The 20,417-nt window shown below is 43.9% G+C and overlaps 1 protein-coding gene across 4 annotated transcripts; it reads right to left on the reverse strand.

Annotated features, from left to right (window-relative positions):
- Window positions 1-99: 99 nt before the first annotated feature.
- LOC113121509 (NACHT, LRR and PYD domains-containing protein 12-like) lies at window positions 100-15,387 on the reverse strand. 4 transcript variants are annotated; one of them, XM_026292071.2, is made up of 12 exons: window positions 14,875-15,383; window positions 14,623-14,777; window positions 14,381-14,503; window positions 12,886-13,005; window positions 12,118-12,323; window positions 7,895-9,686; window positions 6,958-7,131; window positions 5,435-5,608; window positions 4,942-5,115; window positions 3,880-4,056; window positions 2,466-2,638; window positions 100-1,268 (listed from the first exon to the last, which is right to left on the reverse strand). In XM_026292071.2, the coding sequence occupies exons 2-11, from the start codon at window positions 14,751-14,753 to the stop codon at window positions 2,473-2,475; spliced, it is 3,237 nt and encodes a 1,078-aa protein (XP_026147856.1). In that variant the 5' UTR covers window positions 14,754-14,777; window positions 14,875-15,383; the 3' UTR covers window positions 100-1,268; window positions 2,466-2,472. The 4 variants fall into 4 exon arrangements, with proteins under 4 accessions (XP_026147856.1, XP_026147858.1, XP_026147857.1 ...); XM_026292073.2 differs by lacking the exon at window positions 3,880-4,056 and having other exon boundaries at window positions 14,875-15,381; XM_026292072.2 differs by lacking the exon at window positions 100-1,268 and having other exon boundaries at window positions 2,530-2,638; window positions 3,869-4,056.
- Between the last annotated feature and the right edge of the window lie 5,030 nt (window positions 15,388-20,417).

Consider the following 20,417-nt stretch of genomic DNA (forward strand, 5'->3'; position numbering starts at 1 on the left):
AGGATTTTAACTCTTCACTCATTCCTCCGATTCCTCCGTGGTTAAGCTGAATGGTCTCAGTTATCAGATCAGATCAAGAAACTTCGTTCACTCTTTGGAAACAAAGAAACTCATTTTATTTAAACTTTATTTACATGTGCCCTCAGGAAATACAACAAAATGTTCTGATTCAGCTGCAGTTTCTTTCAGTCTGTTAAATTACATTAAATCAGTCTGTACTGTGGTGAAGTACAATGAAACCTCTGTATTACAGTACTAGTGACACATCAATCAATTTTTAGTTATACTAAATATTTAAAATTCAATGCAAACAAAATTTATTATTATTATTTAATGCAATATTCTCAAGCTGATAAACAACACCTATTTATTCATCTAAAGTTATGGTTGAAAAAGTAAATGTCACAAAATCTGTCTGGGGTTAGGGTGTTAGCAAACCTGGAGTCCAATCATGGAAAAAGAGTTGAGGATGTGGTTAAGAGCTACTTTGAAAATCATGGTTTTGATTAGCTATTCACCAGCAGCCATACCTCAAAAAAAAAAAAAAGAACTCAGAAGACCTACAAGACCTATACCTGGAGACTGTTTCTTTGCACAGTTTTTTTCATTTCTCAAATACTTAACTTAAACATTATTTGTTCCACAAACACAGGGTGTTTGGTAGTTAAATCTAAAAACAACAACAGATTATTAGCATTAATCTAAATTTGTCATCAACAAGGCACTAAGTTGCAGAGTCAATTTCAGTTCATCCATCCAGGCATCATCTATACCTGCTTATTCCTATTTAGGGTCACAGGGATCTGCTGGAGCCTATCCCAGCTCCCTTCAGGTGAAAGTATACCCTGGATAGGTCAAGAGTCCATCACAGGGCCAGTTCAGAATATGTGAATTTGTAATAACAGACAAAGCATGGGAGAAAGCTGAGTGTGGATCAGAAAGAACAGGGTCAGTCTGCCTGCAGAGCCTGTGGAGGACAGTCCAGATCCACAGATGATCCTCTGTCAGATCCAAACACAGGGATAACGGTGGACTTAGTGTGTGACAGTGTAGCTGTTCTCAGAGAGGTTCAGGCTGCAGATCTAAGGCTCATCTTCACTTCTTCTGATTCTTCTGTCAGTCACTTCTGGATGAAGCATTACTCTCCACTCCACCTCCCATGGCCCAGTCAGAGTCTATGTACACACAGGCTGCTGCAGCTTCAGCCTCTGAGGATCATCAGGAAATAGCTCATCTTCTCTCAACACAGTGCTCACACCAACCTTGACCTGAAGAGAGGAGAGCAGTCAACAGAAGCCATAAATCAGTGTTTACAGAAACTAACTCCAGTACATCCAGAGCAGTAGGGACTTCAGCCCTGTTCAGACCACATGTGGAGCAGCTGCAAAGTATAAGCAGCTCCCTCTCAGCTTTTGGGTTAATGTACTGGAGCTGACAGACCTGCAGAGTTTTTTGGCATCAAGTCTGTTCATTCTGCAGTAGTCACTCAAGTCGACAACCTAAGGCATGTGTGCCACAATTAGCACGCTGAGAGAAAACCCATGGCACGCCAAGCACATTTGACCAGACGTACTCTTTTTCCCACCTACATCTTTTTTTGGGGCCATAAAGTGTCCAGCCGGAATGTCTAAATCACCCAAAAATGGATTTTAATTCTACTATTGTCAGACGACATTTGTTATATGCTGTTACCAGGCAACTGACGTTTATCGTTAGGTTCCGCCTTCTGGACGCAATTTCAGTCATTACCCTCAGGAGTCTGCACCCCCCCTGCCCAAAAAAAAAAAAACCCCAGTAAAATGGCACAGTGATGAAAACAAGATAATGGTACAGCACTTCAGAATGGTTGCCTACCCCTGGTTTAGGGACTGATGTGAACTGCTGTCTGTGGTATTAGCAAATAAATAGGGGCTCAAAGTACTATGCAATTTTAAAAATATAACAGTATTTCTTTGCCCACACTAAAAACAATTATTTGCTTGAAAAGAGCATATTTCTTGACTGAATATAATTCCAATGAAAATTAGACATGAAGCAATGTTTTAGGAAATAACAGGAAGTATCAAATACTAATCTATTCTTTACAGTTTCTGGTATATTTACAGTGCTCTTCAGTAGTTAAGGCTGGCTATGTTTATGTTACTGTCTGTTGCTGGGTAATATTAAGAAAAATTGCAGGATTAAAGGCTCTGGTCAACTATTGTCTCCTTTTAGAGCTTCATGAAGAAATATTACTGATTAATGTTCACTTAAAAAAAAACCTGAACTGAAACACAGGATCATAACAAGACTCCAGCTGTTCTGACAGGCTGACTGTGGTCTGTCCTTCTGTACACTCCTGAAACCTGTCTCTCATAGCTTCACCAAAGGTTGGAGCTTTACAGGAAATACTTTGCTTTGACACTGAATGTGTTTATTACAGTATCCCTGAAAGCATCATGGACTTACTGCAGCCCTCTACTGACCTCAGATCTACAGTCTACAGTTTGGACTCTGCACAAGATCACACAGCTGCATCACATCTGGATACTGCAGTTTGTTGAAGCTCAGGTCCAGCTCTCTTAGATGGGAGGGGTTGGACTTCAGGGCTGAGACCAGATAACCACAGCTGGTCTTTGACAAACTGCTGTAAATGAGTCTGTTGGAAATAACTGTTAAATTAATACATAGTTTAAACAGATCAAGACTTAAATATGTAGATATTCTCATTAGTAAGTCCAAACCAGTGTTTTTTGATAGTTGAGGGCCTTTGTCATTCTATTATCATGAATCATCATAATTTCAACATTCAACAGGCCTAAACCACCATTCATACACCTGTTAATGCAAACTACAATGACTTCTAGTTGTTATATTACTTCCTAGTTTTTTTTCTGCATAAGCAAACAAAGTGACCATATATGCATGGGTGAATTTCTAGCATTCAAAACCTGTTGATGCTGTAGACATGATTGGCAGCTCATCCAGAGAACAACAGCAGTGGGTTTACTTTACAGTGAATGCATATTGGAAGAAACCTTTGAGTATAATCTCTTAGTCATAAGATTAATTTTGTGGCATTTCTAATTTCATTTTGCACATTAATCTGGTGGTGACAACAATACAGTGGTGTGGGGGTCTTTTTAAGCCAACACTCAGCCTGTTGGCCCACCAAAATGATGCTTCAAAGGTACATTATGTAAGAGTAATGAAATTTTATGATATAACAAGTAACTACCAGTCACTTATTTACCAGTTAGGCTATCAGGTCAGTTTTAAGGTACTTTAGGGGTCCACCTATTTTGGCACATTATTTTGAGTATCAACAAAAAAATCCCCAAAATGCTTTCATAAGGCTCAGCAAGAATTAAACTAAAAATAAAACAAAACAGTTTTATTCAGTTTTCTGTATAATTTCATTCATTTAATGAATTATTTAAAATATTACTGTATCTAAGTTAGTCAAATGCTAATAAAACCTTTCCTGTCTAAAGATACATTTGCATTTACATTAAACATTGATAATAAAATGATATAATCAGTATAAAAAACTAAGCTCTAATATAAACCATGTGCCTGTTTTGATTATTATTGAATGTGTATATTCCATGCATTAAAAATAGTCTAAATTAAGCTATTTTATAATTATTTTCCATCCATATCTACAGTTTATTCTTTAGAGGGTTACAGCAGGGCTGGAGCCAATCCCAGCTATCGGGTACACCATGGACACATCACCAGTGTATCACAGGGTTGACACACAGAGACAGACAAACACTCACACTCACATTTACACCTATGGACAATTTAGAGTTAAAAAGTGTTTTGACTGTAGAGAAGATGCAAACTTTACACAAAGAGGACTTGGGTTGACCATAGGATTAGATACCTTATACTTACCTCAGAGCCTCCAGTCTACAGTCTGGACTCTCCAGAAAGCCACACAGTAGCTTCACTCCTGAGTCCTGCAGATTCTCATTCCAGCTCAGGTCCAGTTCTCTCAGATGGGAGGGGTTGGACTTCAGAGCTGAGGCCAGATAACCACAGCTGGTCTCTGACAACATGCAACGACTCAATCTAAGTAAAGAATAAGTGTTATAACTTTAATAAACATGAAGATAATTTGTAACAATCCAATTAGATGTGCAGTTAGACTTACAGGATAAGGATAGGCCATTTCTCTATACTTTCACACTGGCCTACTCTGTCTGAGGCACTTAAGCCAAACACCACTGGGTCCCACAAAACATGTAAATTCTTTAAAACACCTCACAAATATATAATATAATTTTTAAAAAGGTAATTTCAAAAGTAAAAAAGTAATTTATGAAATTTCTTTATTTTTTTTTTTCAAAGAAACAAAAGGATATGGTGCATTTTTTGTGGACCATTTTCAAAAGGGGATTAATTAAATTTGGTTTGAGCGAGTATTTTGGGCAGCATGATGGTATATGTGGGATTAAATCAAAACAGTCAATGTTCATGGTAATGAAGGGACATGTCACCCAGTGGAACAGTATTGCTCACTGATGTGTTTTCATTGGTCATAGAAAAATTATGGAGCTGTATGGCACAGAGGATTTAGACATATTGACGTTTAGATACACAAAATATTCTGTGAGCACTGAACCCGTGGTGGCACTGTGTAATGTGACCTTGATGATATGTTCAAGGTCTGCTAGTCCCTAAGTCAGTTGCCTGTTGCCATTTTCCAACTCACTGTGCCTGTTTGTGTTTGTGCAGGCACATTAAAAAAGATGTAGATCAGACCTGCCAGCATGTAGGACCACAGCCATCCCTTCCTGTTAGTCTGTAGTGGAATCACACAGTTTCCTGTGCATGACATCACTAAAAGGGAACCAACTCTAACTTAAGGAAAAACTACATAGTATTTAAAAGTTCTAGTCTGTAGATTGGCAATAAAATGTGCTATTTGACCAGTGATAGATTTGGTAAACTGACCTCAGAGCCTCCAGTCTACAGTCTGGACTCTCCAGAAAGCCACACAGCAGCTTCACTCCTGAATCCTGCAGGTTGTTGAAACTCAGGTCCAGGTCTTTCAGGTGGGAGGGGTTGGACTTCAGAGCTGAGGCCAGATAACCACAGCTGGTCTCTGACAAACTGCAGCATCTCAATCTGAGTAAAGAATAAGTGTTGTAACTTTAAAAGACAACGTTCAAAGCAATACTTCCAAACATTTAGTAAACCAGCAGTAAACAACTATTTGAAAACGGTTCTCAACTAAATGACTATGAAATTGCTACGTTCATAGAGAGAGGTAGTCAACATTGCAAACTAAGAATTGTCAAGTGGATTTGCTTTCAATATTAAGCCTTTTAATGTGTAGTTTAATCAATATTTCATATCAATCAATATTTTAAAATTATTGGACCATATAATATCACTCTTATGTCTGCAATTTAGTATCACCACAACTTTCAAAATACTGTCTAACCTCAGAGTCTCCAGTCTACAGAGCAGACATGACAGAAAACCACACAGCAGCTTTACTCCTGAATCCCCAAGACTGTTAATGCTCAGCTGAAGTTCTCTCAGATAGTAGGGGTTGGACTTCAAAGCTGAGGCCAGATAGTCACAGCTGATCTCTGACAAACTGCACAAAGACAATCTAAAAGAATAAACAACAAAGAGAAACAAAATTTAACAACAAAACAAATGATGTAATGGTCAAAGATTAATATCTGGTTAAAATTGACTGATCAATAGGAGAGTTCTTCTTTGTTGCTGTTGAACAATCCATAGGCCTTCTATCCTTGCTGGTGAGGTGCAATCTGATAAGCATCAATGAAGTTTAAAACAAGACAAACTGTTTTCCTGCATCCTGGAACCTGAATCATGATGTATTATGTAAACCAGATATGACTCAACAGATTCTTCCCAGTGACCACTCCCAAAGAACCCTAAAGAAAAAACCCTAGATACAAAAACATTTTGTACCATCTTGTATCAAGAATCCAGATGTCGTGATGCATCTATGGGTGGCTCCTGAAAGTCAAGGTACCATCAGTCGATCGTATAGGTCGTAAACAATGGTTGCTGATTCCTCTGGGAAGCTTTTTTTGTTTGCTTTTTTTTTGTAATTTCTTGAATTATTCTTTTCATCCAGATGGCAGTGAATAAACTAAGTGCACTGACAACATAAAGAAAAAAAATCTATTATTTGTAGCAGCAGTTGGACTAAAAAAAAGCTTGTCTAATTATTTTGCTCAGCCTGAACAAAACCACTGGATGGCCCACCTGCAAGTCAACCTGTTTTCTACTTGTGTGTGCAAACTATGGCAGAGAAGGTGCCCACAGCAGCTTTCATTCTCAAATAGAAGACTGTATTTGATAGAGCTCCAACTAAAAAGAAGTTGGAGGCTGCAAGAACTAAACCCAGAAGTAATAATAGTGTTCATGTATTCTGGAGAGAACAGAATGAAAAAGAGAAATTTCTTTCATTGTTTTCTTTTGAAAATCGCACTTCCTCTTGCTGGTCCAGGACCATCTTCCCTACCTTTAATGAGTATGAGAACAAATATTAGAGGGTTGCTGTAACTGATACCTCATTTCATCAGTATCAGGTCAAGTGTGGGAATAGTAAGGAGGACCTTTTTTAAAACATTTTTTAATGTTTGTTTTTTCTGTTAAAATAGGCCACCCCCCCAGTGTACATCTCACAATATTTCATTGGTGATTTAATTATCCATCATTTCATTTTATATTTTATTATTCCATACTTTTTGTTTTACTTTAAATACTGTCATGTTTAGAGTTGCAGAACAAGTGTAGTTCCTTCTTCCAACCACAAGGGGGAGATACCACTATAAGAGCAGTGCACGTCTGCACAGAGTAACTTACAACTCTGCTCCAGTCAATGCGGAGGCAATGCAGATCGCACATTTATGCGCTACAATGTTCATATTTTGACAGATATTATTGCTCTTACTAATATTAACAGACAAAGAGTGAACTGACCTTAGAATCTCCAGTCTACAGTATGCACTGTCAAGTCCATGAGAAAGCAGCTTGACTCCTGAGTCCAGCAGCTCGTTTTTACTCAGGTCCAGCTCTCTCAGATGGGATGGATTAGACTTTAGAGCTGATGCCACAACTTCACAGTGAGTTGCAAAGAGGGCAGCCTTATAAAGCCTGTAATTACATAATTAATATAAATTACATATATGAAAACAGGCCATGCTCAAAAAACAAAGTGAAGGGCAAACCCAACCTTAGAGATGGCAGCTGCCCCCCAAACCCCTGTAGATCCATCCCTGGACCAGGTAATAATAGACGCTTTTGCACCAAACACTTCTAGGAACTGTTGCATAGTCAGGGTGATTTAGGTATAAATAGGTAAGCAGGTAGAGGAAGAAGAGGCATCGGGGTGGGGTCATGGTTTTTTACAAGTGCAGTAGAGGCAGCAGGCGACATGTGCCTGCAAAAATGGACTTGAATAAACCATATGAACTCATTATTTTGGAATAGACTCTTCTACTGCATAAACCACATACCCATATGTTGTAGTGATTGAGCTGATGTAAGTTAAAAATAAGTTTGATTTTTGTTTTGTTTGATTCTGGTCAAACAGTCACTACATGTGCGTAACTCATGGTTCCTATCTTACTGGAACAGTACCTACCTCAGCAGAGCTGATCTGGACCAACCAGTATCAGCCTCCTTCCTAAATCCAAAGTCTTGTGCTAAACTGACTGCATGACTCTTTTTGCTGCTGTAGCGTACTGTATGTTTCACCAGGATTTGTGGTGCTTTGTTAACAAAGCTGTAAATTACTGTCATATTAAACACAGCAAGTTGTGAATAATTGGGGCAGTGTTTAATACGTCCACTTTCATGTTTTTTTTTCTTGGAAATGATAGTGAATTATAATGTTAATATTTATATTTTGACTTACAGAGCCTTTCTGCAGTTCCTCACAGCTGGGATCAATCTTTGCCGTCCATCGATTGTTGTGTTGTACTTTTTCAGGTCCAACTCATCCAGAACCTCCTCTGACATCTGCAGCATGTAGGCCAAAGCTGAGCACTGGATCTCAGAGAGACTCTTCTCTGATCTGTTCCCTGACCTCAGGAACTCTTGGATCTCCTGATGGACTGAGTGGTCGTTCAGCTCCATCAGACAGTGGAAGATGTTGATGCATCTGTCAGGAGAGATTTTTTGCATGTTCATCTCCTTCAGGTTGGTGATGGCTCTCTGGATGGTTTCTGGACTTTTCTCTGTCTGGCCTAGCAGACCTCTTAGGAATTGTTGGTTAGACTGCAGAAAGAGACGATGAACAAAGCGGACAAACAGGTCCAGCTGACCATTTTGACTTTTAAAAGATTTCACTATTGCTTGCCTCAGGAAACCATCTAGGGATGAAAAAACATTTTTTTTGCCCAGGAACTTCTTCAGTACCTCTGTCTTCCTGTTGGAGTAACAGTGGACCATGTAGACTGCAGCTAGAAACTCCTGAACACTCAGATGAACAAAGCAGTAGACTGATTTCTGGAAGATCACACTCTCTCTTTTGAAGATCTCAGTACAGACTCCTGAGTACACCGAGGCCTCTGGGACATCCAGACCACACTGCTCCAGGTCTTCTTGGTAGAACATGATGTTTCCTTTCTCCAGATGTTCAAACGCCAGCCTCCCCAGCTTCAGAAGAACTTCCCTGTCAACCTCCGTCAGCTGCCGTGGACTTGTCTCATGTCCCTCATGGTACTTGTGCTTCTTCCTGTTTGTCTGAACCAGCAGGAAATGTGAGTACAGGTCAGTCAGGGTCTTGGGCAGCTCTCCTCTCTGCTCTGTGGTCAACATGTGCTCCAGAACTGTAGCAGTGATCCAGCAGAAGACTGGGATTTGACACATGATGTGGAGGCTCCTGGATGCCTTGATGTGTGAGATGATTCTGCTCGACAGCTCTTCATCCCTGGACCTCCTCCTGAAGTACTCATCCTTCTGGGCGTCAGTGAAGCCTCGGACTTCTGTCAGCCTGTCCACACAAGTAGGTGGGATCTGATTGGCTGCTGCAGGTCGGGAAGTTATCCAGACCAGAGCTGAGGGAAGCAGATTCCCCTGGATGAGGTTTGTCAGCAGCTCGTTGACCGAGGCCTCCTGTGTGACATTAGACACCACCTTCCTGTTGTTGAAATCCAGTGAATGTTTGCTTTCATCCAGGCCATCAAAGATGAAGAGAACTTTACAGACAGCCAGCTGCTCTGCTGTGACCTTCTGTAATGTTGGATGGAAAACATGGAGCAGCCTGAGAAGACTGATCTGCTCATTTTTGATCAGGTTAAGCTCCCTGAAAGAAAGCAGAACCAGCAGACTGACGTCTTGGTTTTCTGAGCCCTCTGCCCAGTCCAGACTGAACTTCTGCACTGAGAAGGTTTTTCCAACACCAGCGACGCCGTTGGTCAGAACCACTCTGATGGGTTTCTGCTGGTCAGGGGAGGCTTTAAAGATCTCGTGGCACTTGATTGGAGTGTCATGGAGGGTCTCCATCTTGGAAGTGGTTTCAAGCTGCCTCACCTCATGTTGGGTATTAATTTCTTCACTCTGTCCCTCTGTGATGTAGAGCTCAGTGTAGATCCTGTTGAGGAGGGTTCCACTTCCTGTTGCATCCGGTCCTTCAGTCACACGTTCACAGCTCTTCCTCAAACTGAGCTTATGTTCATATAAGATGTCCTTCAGACCACCATAGGCTGAAAGAAAAAAATACAAGACTAAAGAAAATAGCACAGTCAAGTGATTATTTTCATTATCACCAAAAAAGCTATTAATATTAATTTTAATTTTATAATATTAACGCTATTAATTTGTGTGTTTTGCTGATCTAGACCTATATCTAAAAAGTCCTAGCTGGGAGACTAGAAGTGATTTAAGAAACTTCTCAGAGCAGCTCTGAGTAAGGAAAGTCCAAAAACGTTTATCTTAGTGAGGAGGTATGGTTGACCCCGTTGCTAGGGATGATGCAGCATTTCAAGGACTGTGATTGGTTGATTAAAATCTATCTATAAAGGTCTTAAAGTGTCTCTTTGTGAAAATAGAATAAATGATAACAGAATGGACAGTGAAATCATAAAATGTTTGTATTAAGAAATTGATTAAACATGAATATGAATGTGTGGAACTCCACTTCCTTTCCAGCCAGTTGTCGGATAAACATCTGCTGTAGTGGAATTTTCTTCCAAACGCTGCATGATCCATCATCTTAAATTCAAAAGTTATTAAAGTATGATCTGACAAAACAGGATTTGGGGGAAAAACTTAAATGTTCCATTTCGATGCCATAGGTCAGAACAAGATCAAGGGTGTGATTGAAACAGTGGGTGGGTTTATTAACATTTTGAATGAAACCAATTGAATCTAATATAGAATTAAATGCAATGCTGAGACCATTATTTTCAACATCTACATGAATGTTAAAATCTCCCACTATAATGACTATCTGATCTAACCACTAAATCAGACAGGAAGTCTGGGAATTCAGTTAAAAACTCTGAGTAAGGGACAGGTGGACGGTCCACAATGACAAGTAGAACTGGTTTTTGTGTTTTCCACTTTGGATGTGAGAGTAAGAGTGAGGCTCTCAAATGAGTTATAACTGTTCTGAGGATGAAAGTTTAATAATAAGTTTGAGTGGAAGATTGCAGCTACTCCTCCACCTCGACCTGTGCTTCAAGGAACATGACAATTTTTATGACAGGGGGGTTGATTCATTCAGACTGACATATTCATCCTGCTGTAACCAGGTTTCAGTGAGACAGAGTAAGTTAATTTGGTGATCAGTTATCAAATCATTTACTAACAGAGATTCAGATGAAAGAGACCTGATATTTATTAATCCACATTTGACTGAAAATTACGGAGTCTGACTTTGTTTTGGCAAAATTACACACCGAATGAACATTAATTTCAGTGACCTCCGATTGGTGTAATTGGGGTGTCATTGCTGCCGACATGAATAACAATTAGTTCTTACAATCTTAGTAAAGATAAAAATGATGGCTGAAACATCTTAGCCCTAAAAACAGCTCCTATGGTAAAAATTGTTAAGAGCAGAGAGGAGGACTTTTAAGAGGCTTAGGAGTTTCTTTAGCAAAGGACAAATATATCTATATAACAACTATAACACAGAACAATCATGAATTCATTAAACGATGAAGATTAGATCGTGATGGGATAATGTTTGTGGTCAAACTTATTAGAGATGTGCTCACATCTCCCACCCAGCGTAGTAATGTCATAACACCAGAAATGAAAGTGATTACAGCACAGAGGTATTTGTGCAGCAGTGATGACTTGTGTCTGTCACAACCTTCCATCAGCAGAGCAATCTCACAAACTACTGAAACACTTTAACAGCCTCATATAGTGACACAGAAATCTTCTGGTTTCAGTCTTCTGTCCAATTTGGTTTCCTTGTTCTTTTACTTCCTTCCATCTCTCTTGGATTGGTGGCTACATGCCATCCAAAAGTGCAACTTAGACTGCAGTCATGTAAACTGGTAAAAGCTGAGCCATTTAGCTCTCATCAGTCTCAAATGGATTACAAGTAATAAACTCAGTATGGTAAGTAAATGTAAGTACTTAAATATAGTAACTACTGTGGGGAAATTGGTAGACACACGTTCAACATTTGGCTGTTTTAATCAATGTTAAGATATTTAACAGGAACTTTGCATAAAGTAGTCTGTATTCATGATTAATCAATGTCTTGATACAAACATTTTATGATTTCACTGTCCATTCTATTATCATTTATTCTGTTTTCACAAAGAGACACCTTAAGACCTTTACAGGTCAACCAATCACAGTCCTTGAAATGCTGCATCATCCCTAGCAACGGGGTGAATCACACCTCCTCACTAAGATGTAGGTTTTTGGACTTTCCTTACTCAAAGCTGCTCTGAGAAGTTTCCTAAATCACTTTTAGTCTCCCAGCTAGGACTTTATTAGGCTAAGATAGGAGCTCTCAGAGAATTCTAAGAAGCTTTGTGAATACGGACCCAGAAGTCCAGTTTCCATGACTCAACCTCTAGATAACTTTACCTGGATGACTGAGAATCTCCACAGACATGAACAAACAAATATCACTGTTAGAAGAAGCCAATGATCAGCAGACAGTCTTACTTTGTACAAGGCAGGTTCTGGATCGTTTTCCACACTGGGAACAGGTGGAGTCTCCTGATGAAGCAGATTGGTCCCAGTATGAGGTGATACACTGCCTGCAGAACCAGTGTCCACAGCAGGTAGAGACTGGATCCTTCAGGACATCCTGACACAAACCACAGCTGGACAGCTGTTTTTCTACAGAAACCTGACTTCTCTTCCTGTATCTGTGAAATTTAAGGAACTCATAAACATTAAAAACGCAGTTATGTTTTCACTGAATTTGTATTATTGTTGGCTGTTTTTATAATAGTATATTAAACACATTTGCTGCAGTAATGTTTTGATATTGACATTACTTTCTTCAAAAATATGTTGTCATAATAGTGAGCAACCTTATCAGTGAGATGCATTCATCTCAAACATCTAGGCACGTAGAATGGCTGAAACTCTATGTGGAGAGTAATATGACAAGGACTTCCTATTCAGTAAAGTGCTTGAATTGCTGGAATGATGTCTGGAAAATCATAAACATATTTTATACATATATTTTTATTCTATATATTCTTACAGTTACAGTTATGTACTCATATACTGTACATATAGACAGTAATGTTTTATTTTGCAGCTTTAATGCTCAAGATCAGTTTCTCAGTTGGATTGATTGAGTCTCTAACATGCCCACTTCTATCTTTTCTTTGCACCTTTTAATGCCACTAAGTGAAGGTCATCTAACTGAGCACCGTTTTCTAATTCTGCTCACTGAATCAAATACAACCAGTCTCTTACTTTGTGTCCGAAGGTCCGGGTTCATTACTGAAATATGGAGCAGTATCTTTAGACTTATCACTTTTCATAGACACACAGATGGACACTGGAGACTCTGCTATCCATCTGTCTGGCTGATCTCTGGAAACATAAATATATTTTTAATTTTCACATGTAGATAAAACACTTTGCTGCATTCTGAGATTTCAACTGAGGTGAGGATCCAAATGCAGACATGACCAGGAGTCATGACAAAGCATATAGTTAGGGCTGGCTTCAGGCAACCCTGAACCATCCCTTAGTTAGTTATGCTGCTATAGGCCTAGACTGCCCGAGGACCATCGGTGCACTGAGCTCCCCTACCCTAACACCCCCCTTCCCTTCCCCTCCCCTCTCTTCTCTCCTCCCACCTCATGTATATTCCACCATTGAATGTCACTAACCTTGTGCTCTCTCTCTCCCCTAGTTTGTGCTCTCTCCCTCTCTCTCTGTTCTCTCTGTACCTTCTGCAGGTGTCCCTGGTCCTGGAGCTGTTTATCGCTGATGTGCAGTTACTGGCCCCACCACCTTGCAGTGTCTATTTGTTGTTTATTGTTGCTGTTCTTTTCTCTCTGCTCTATCCACTCACCCCAACCGGTCGAGGCAGATGGCCGCCCAAACTGAGCCCGGTTCTGCTGGAGGTTTTTTTCTTCCGTTAAAGGGAGTTTTTTCCTCTCCACTGTCGCCAAGTGCTTGCTCATAAGGGAATTGTTGGGTTTTTAGTTTTAGTTTTTATAAAGTGCCTTGAGATGATTGTATTGTGATTTGGCGCTATACAAATAAAATTGAATTGAATTGAATTGAATTGAGTCAACAAATCAATCCAGCAAGTGATTATGGTGAACTGAGACAAGCTAACAATACACAGGCGAAAGCATTCAGATACAGACACTAATCACAAGACTAAAACTAGAAACAACAAAGAACACACCATGGATCAGGAACCACTTCAAAATAAAAAACAAGACAAGAACAACAAGAAACAAGAAAATTGTACAGGTTGTGACACATTTATATGCATGTATATGATGAGGACTGAACTCTTCATTTTGTTGTTCCACTGTCTTTAGAACTGATTTCCATTAAGCCGACAGAGTCATTTTGGATTAAGTGGTGATTACACAAACGATCATCTTGCATTAAATTGTTAGCCTCATTTGCAACATCAGCCGTTCGGTTTTCTGTTTTTTAATTAGACACAGACTTTGTTAGATTATTGTCAGGAAACCAAATTAGGATTTATCGTTGTCTGAGTCACAGTGTGGACATTTACACAGTTTTAATATGTTATGGGATCTACAAATCACTCCTGCACAATAAAAATTCGGAATAAAATCAATTCCCACTGATTCTATATGATTGAAACCGTGAGTAAAAAACTGAAGAAGATACATACTACTAGAAAAAGGCAAATATTTACACGCAAATGTCATTAAATCACCTTCCAAGTTCATTTAGAGTGAGAACATTCTCTTACTTTGTTTCTGAGGGTCCAGGTTTGTTACTGAAATATGGAGCAGTATCTTTGGACTTATCACTCTTCATAGATACACAGATGGACACTGGAGACTCTGCTCTCCAGCTTGTTTGTTGCTGACCTCTGAAAACACATAGGTTTCATTTCTATTATATGAGTCATTGTTCAACTCTCAGTAGCATAAACAGTTTAGATGAAACTATACATTGAAGTTAAAACATAAATAATGTTTCTTCTCTTACTTTGTGACTGAGCGTGTAAGTTGATTTCTGCAGCTCAGAGGTTCATATTTGGACCAGTCCTTCCACATGCACAGACCGCTGTATACTGGAGACTCTGCCCTGTCTTTCTCTCCCTCCACACAATCACTCATTTTCTGAGCTCAGACCTGAAAGTGCTGAAAGTGAAAGAAATAAAACACAGCCACACACAGTACTCAGTCGACAGAGAGCTGGCTTTGACAATATATTGGTCTGTGTTGTGTTGTCACTCACCCTGCTTCAGCCTTTGTTTCCCGCCTTTTCATCTGTTGACTCAAAATGGAGTCAGCTGGCACCAGCTCCTCCCACTTAGTGGTAATCACGTGTGTGTGTGTGTGTGTGTGTGTGTGCATGTGCGTGTAAGCAGATCATGTTTATGACTCATGTTTCATGGTGTACTAGAGTCCTGTTACTGGTTGATACAGTTTAGGGGAAAAAGAGGAATTGAGCAATTGAGAATCAGAGCTAGGACTTGATAAGAACCAAAATCATCAAGCTAAAACAGAACTGGAGTCAGGACTCAGAACTTTAAATACAAGGAGTCCAATCTTCCTGATACACAGCTGAAGTTGATGCTAATGTGTTTTTAGGAACAGTTTGACTCTGTTTCACCTGTCTGAGTCCAGATTAGAATAAAGACTTAAGTGGTTGGTTCGGTTTATTTTTAATGCAGCAGCAACACCTGCTGTCCAAACAAACACACTACCAACTGAAGACAAATCTTTTCTACTGGTTTATATATCAGAAACCCTTCCATGATGGCAATGTTATAAATAATAAATTTGCTGCTGTAAAATTAGATTATTTTAGCTAAAAACACAACAAAAGAGGCAAAAATAAATCCTGAACTATAATTTTGTAGAATAATGACCTCAGTAAAACAGATCAGTTTCTTGTTTTACTCATTTTCTCACAATAAAAGCACACGAAGCAGTGAAACCTCTCCCAACTTCAAAATATCAGATTTATAATTCTGCTTGTTCGTTGTCTACGAAATCAGCTGTGAACAGACAACACTGCCACCTGCTGGTTGGTCGAAACAATTGCTCCAGCTGTCAGAAACACTTGGGGTCTTGCGGTGTATGGGGTACAAGTGCTCTCTCTCTTGGCTAACGAAACGAGTTCGGCGATAGCTGCTAGCTCCCTGCTAGCCGTGTAGCTCAGGGCCAGTGACCAGGTAGCCTAGTGTAGCTCCAAGGAGAACCCATAGCCATTACAATTTTTTTACTTAATGTATCTGTTAATGTCCCTAGAGCCAATTTCAGCATCCAGGGACCAGGCACTCGCCAACGGGCCCCGACCCCAGGCCTGGCTCCAGGGTGGGGCCCCGGCTTCGTCATGCCGGGTGACGTCACGCCGGGCGACATCACGGTCCTTGATGTTTGCTTCAAAAGGAGTCAATGAACCGCTCTTAGTCTGGTCCGTCATCTAGGACCGGTTTGCCTTGGGAGACCCTGAATGACCGCCAGAGGGCGGTGCTGTAAGCACTGAATGTTCCCTTCACGCATGCGCAGTTCGAGTATTTATACCAACAAAGTCACGTGTGACCCTGGATGACCCCTGGAGGTGATATATTCCGGCGTCATCCAAGGCTCTTTTCCTACAGATTCTTCTCGCGGGAACACGAGGATTCTGAGGGACAAGAGAGCTCTGGCGGTCATTCAGGATTCATAGAACCATAGTTACATGCGTAACTTTCGTTCTATTTCATCCTTTCTGACCGCCAGAGGGCGATGCTGTAAGCACTGAATGACTTATACCAGCGAAGTCACGAAGAATCCTGAGCATCCCTCTCACGGAAAGGGCCCCCAGGCCTCCGTCCGGAGGACCACATCCAGCGGCTGAGGAGTGACCACATTCAGCCTATAGAACCTGGAAAATGTGTTGGGTGATGTCCATGAAGCCGCAGCACATATATCGGCAAAGGGTACTCCTCTCAAGGCTGCCCATGATGTTGCGACACCTCTAGAGGAGTGAGCTGTCACGCTCTGCAGCAGGGTGCGATTGCCTGCCGTGTAGGCATGCGAGATGACCTCGACAATCCAGTGGGAGAGGCGCTGCTTAGAGAGAGCGCGACCCCTCTTAGGTCCCCCATAGCACAGGAACAGCTGGTCAGCTGTTCGTATCCCCGCTGTAGCTGCCATGTATGCAAGCAGTGCGCGTACCGGGCACAGTAATCTCAGCCTGTCCCCCCCCGATTCCGGTGGGGGGTCAAACGGTGCAAGCCATATGGGTTGATTGTGGTGCGAACCAGACAGCACCTTTGGAAGGAAGGCTGTGTATGGGCACAGCGTAGCGCCGGACCCGTCCGGACTCCATCTCAGGCATGTGTCACTGACAGACAGGGCATGCAGCTCGCTGACGCGTTATGCAGAGGTAATGGCCAGCAAAAACGCAGTTTCACAAGATACCCACTTCAGTTCTGCCTGTGACAACGGCTCGAAAGGAGGCCTGCACATGGCCTCAAGTACCAGCGGCAGGTCCCATGCCGGTGCACGTGGGCTTGTCAGAGGGCACAAGCGCCGGGCATCCTTCAGAAAAAGAGATACCAGGGTGTGACGTCCCACCGTATTGTGGCCCACCCAAACATGGTGACATGATATCGCAGCCACAAACTTTCAGGGTAGAGGGGGAATGGCCCCTCTCCAGGAGGGATTGAAGGAAATCCAGGATCGTGGCCACTGGGCAAGATATCGAATCCTCCGCACGCTCAACACACCACTGTGCGAACAGCTTCCACCTGTTCTCATACTGCTGGCGAGTGGACAGTGCCCTCGCGTTCAGGATGGTCTGCCAGACAGGGTCCGAGAGACCTGTCCGCCAGACCATCCTCCGCACGCTCAACACACCACTGTGCGAACAGCTTCCACCTGTTCTCATACTGCTGGCGAGTGGACAGTGCCCTCGCGTTCAGGATGGTCTGCCAGACAGGGTCCGAGAGACCTGTCCGCTGCAGTTCGGACCCCCCAGCGGCCAAACCCACAGCTGGAGACGTCGAGGATTGGGGTGCCAGATCCTCCCTCCCAGCTGGGACAGAAGGTCTTCCCTGTGCGGAAGGCACCATGGCCTGCCGCGACAGAGCTCGCACAGCAGTGGGAACCATGGCCGCGCTGGCCAGAAGGGGGCCACCAATAACAGTCTGTGACCCTCCCGAAGAACCCTGTGGAGTGTTGGAACCACAAGGGATAGCGGCTGACCCCGGGGCCAGGGATGGGCTAGAGCATCCTGGCCCAGGGGGCCTGTCGGCCCCATCAAGGAAAACCAGAGAGGACAGTGCGTCGACTCCTGCGAGGCAAACAGATCCACCTCCGCCCTGCCATAGAGGCCCCAGATGTTGTGTACCACCTCCGGGTGGAGACGCCACTCCCCTGGAGGGAGCACCTGCCGAGAGAGGTAGTCTGCGAGCTGGTTCCTCTCTCCTGGTAGGTATATTGCCCGCAGGCTGGCCAGGCGTGGTGTGGCCCACACCAAAAGGTCCCAGGACGCCTTCAGAAGCTGCGGCGACCTGGTCCCCCCTTGATGATTGACATGATAGACGGTCGAGGTATTGTCCAACCGAATAAGCACGTGTCTTCCCCTTAGACATGGCAGAAAGTACTCGAGGGCTCGATGCACCACCCGCAGTTCCAACCCATTGATGTGGTCGGTGCATTCCCTGACAGGCCACTGCCCCTGTGCCGTCCTGTGTTGCCACCCTGCTCCCCATCCTGCGGGGCAAGAGTCCGTAGAGACAACTTCTCTCTGCGACACTACAATGCCCATGGGGACCCCCCTGGACGTGGAGCTAGGGCACCGCCCTGATACCCGGAGCCTCTGACGCCTGTGGCACTCTGCATCCAGGTGGAAGCCGTTCAGCCATCTCTGAAGGGGGCATATGTACAGCAGGCCCAGAGGAACAACCTGCGAGACAGAGGTTAGCTTGCCCAGAAGACGAAGAAAAATGATGTAGGGCAGTGACCTGCCCCGTCTGAAGTGGCGGAGCAGGCGAAGAATGTCGCCCACCCGAGTCAGGGTTGGGCGAACCATCATGGAGACTGCGTCCAAGGACATCCCGATGAAGGTCACCGACAGAGGGGATCAGACAGCTCTTGTCCGGATTGACCCGCAAGCCTAACCTGGCCACGTGGGACAACAGACGAGCCATGTCCCGAGTGGCCTGAGCCTGGGATTTGGCGCAGACCAGCCAATCGTCCAGGTATGGTAACAGCCTGACCCCCCGGGCTTGCAAGGGAGCAAGAGCCGCTTTCACACACCGAGTGAACACCCGCGGTGGAAGCAACAGTCCGAATGGGAGCACCCGGAATTGCCAATTGCCAGCCTCGATCGCACCTTTGGCGAGGAGGGCAGAAAGCTCCTGGTCCAACGCCAGGGCTTTTGCCAGGTCTCCAATGATGGTCATGTTGACCCGGTTCGAAACGGGGGGCCGGCGTCGGAACTGCAACTTGTACCCATGAGTCAAGGTGGCAACCACCCATGGGTCCGAAGTGAGAGCAGCCCAACAGTTGAGATGCTGTTGGGTGAAGCTCCCGACCGCCGGCCCGGACGTTTCATCCCCTGCCCCCACGGCCCTTAGGGGCTTTGGGGGGCGACGGGGAGGACGTTGGGCCCAAGGTTGTTCTGGCTCAGGATGGGCTTGCTCCTGAAAGCCCCTGCCCACCCTCAGCGCCCGCTGATGCTGGTAAGGACCAGTAGCATGGTGGGTCCTACGCGGCAGCCAGGAGCTGCCGTCCAAACTCTGAATATGGGTGGGGGCGCCATGGGTCTACTGAGGCTCGACAACTGCTGTCTGGTCTCCCAAGCCTGAATGGTGCGCTCCAGCGCTGCCGATGCAGCTGACCCAAACAAGTGTCCCAGTTCCACAGGGACACTACGGAGGACATTGCGACACTGCTCAGTCAGAGCCGACTGTGCCAGCCATATCTGACGCCGAGTCTGGACAAGAAACGACATCATCCCACCCAGCTCACGGGTTAAGAGGGCAAAAGTCTGCAATGCTGCATCGCTGAATGACGTAGCGGAAGCCGCATCTGTGGTGTCCGGCAAGGAGGCCGATAAGGCAAACATCAAGTGCACCAGTGAGTTTCCCAGACGGCCAGCACGCGCACCAGCATCATAGGCCCTTGTCACCAGGTTGTCCGTGACCTGGCATTGGGGCCCCGGGCACCGGACAGTGGGGCGCAGGGCCTCCTCAGGTGTCACAAAGAGGGAGACTACCGCTGGCTCTACCGCTGGCATGTGTGCCAAGCCAGCCTCCGCTGTGTTGTGCATGGATGCTAGGACTCAACCATCTGCTGAAAGCCGAGACCTGGCTCTTGGGTCCCTCCAGCAGGTATGTAGCTCCTCCAGATATTCTCTGGAAGGGGGAACAACAAAGGCCGTAGAAGGCCGCCCACGCCTGAAGAAGGCACTCTGGGGGTTCAGGTCCACCTGCTGTGGGATCTCTATATTCAAGCACCCCAGCGCCACGCGCATGAGGTCTTGCATCGAAGTGTCCCCTGTGGTACTTGCCGAGCTGTGACCAGAGGATACCGAACTCGTGCCTGAAGCCCGAGAGGGCCCTTCCTCAGCATCATCCGTAAACTGAGAAGCTGAGGCGGCCAATGAAAGGACATCTTCCTCCGGGGTCCAACTGGGCCCAGGCGGAGAGGGTGGAACTGCCGCCGTTGCTGGAGGGTCTGCGTGTTGAGTCAAGAACACAGATCTCATCTCCGCTAATTCTGCTGACAGCCTGTCAACTCTCGAGGAAAGCCCACGTCCGACCCTTGTCCTCTTCCTAG

Source organism: Mastacembelus armatus, chromosome 20 (genome assembly GCF_900324485.2).
Source record: "Mastacembelus armatus chromosome 20, fMasArm1.2, whole genome shotgun sequence".
Lineage (NCBI taxonomy): Eukaryota > Metazoa > Chordata > Actinopteri > Synbranchiformes > Mastacembelidae > Mastacembelus > Mastacembelus armatus.

Excerpts from the sequence above, each read along its gene's own strand:
- LOC113121509 (XM_026292071.2), bottom strand. The coding sequence starts at position 14,753 with ATGAGTGATTGTGTGGAGGGAGAGAAAGACAGGGCAGAGTCTCCAGTA. Across the intron at positions 12,324-12,885 it reads CCCGGACCTTCGGACACAAA|ATACAGGAAGAGAAGTCAGG; the intron begins GTAAGAGACTGG and ends TAAATTTCACAG. Across the intron at positions 5,116-5,434 it reads TGTAGACTGGAGACTCTGAG|ATTGAGATGCTGCAGTTTGT; the intron begins GTTAGACAGTAT and ends TTCTTTACTCAG.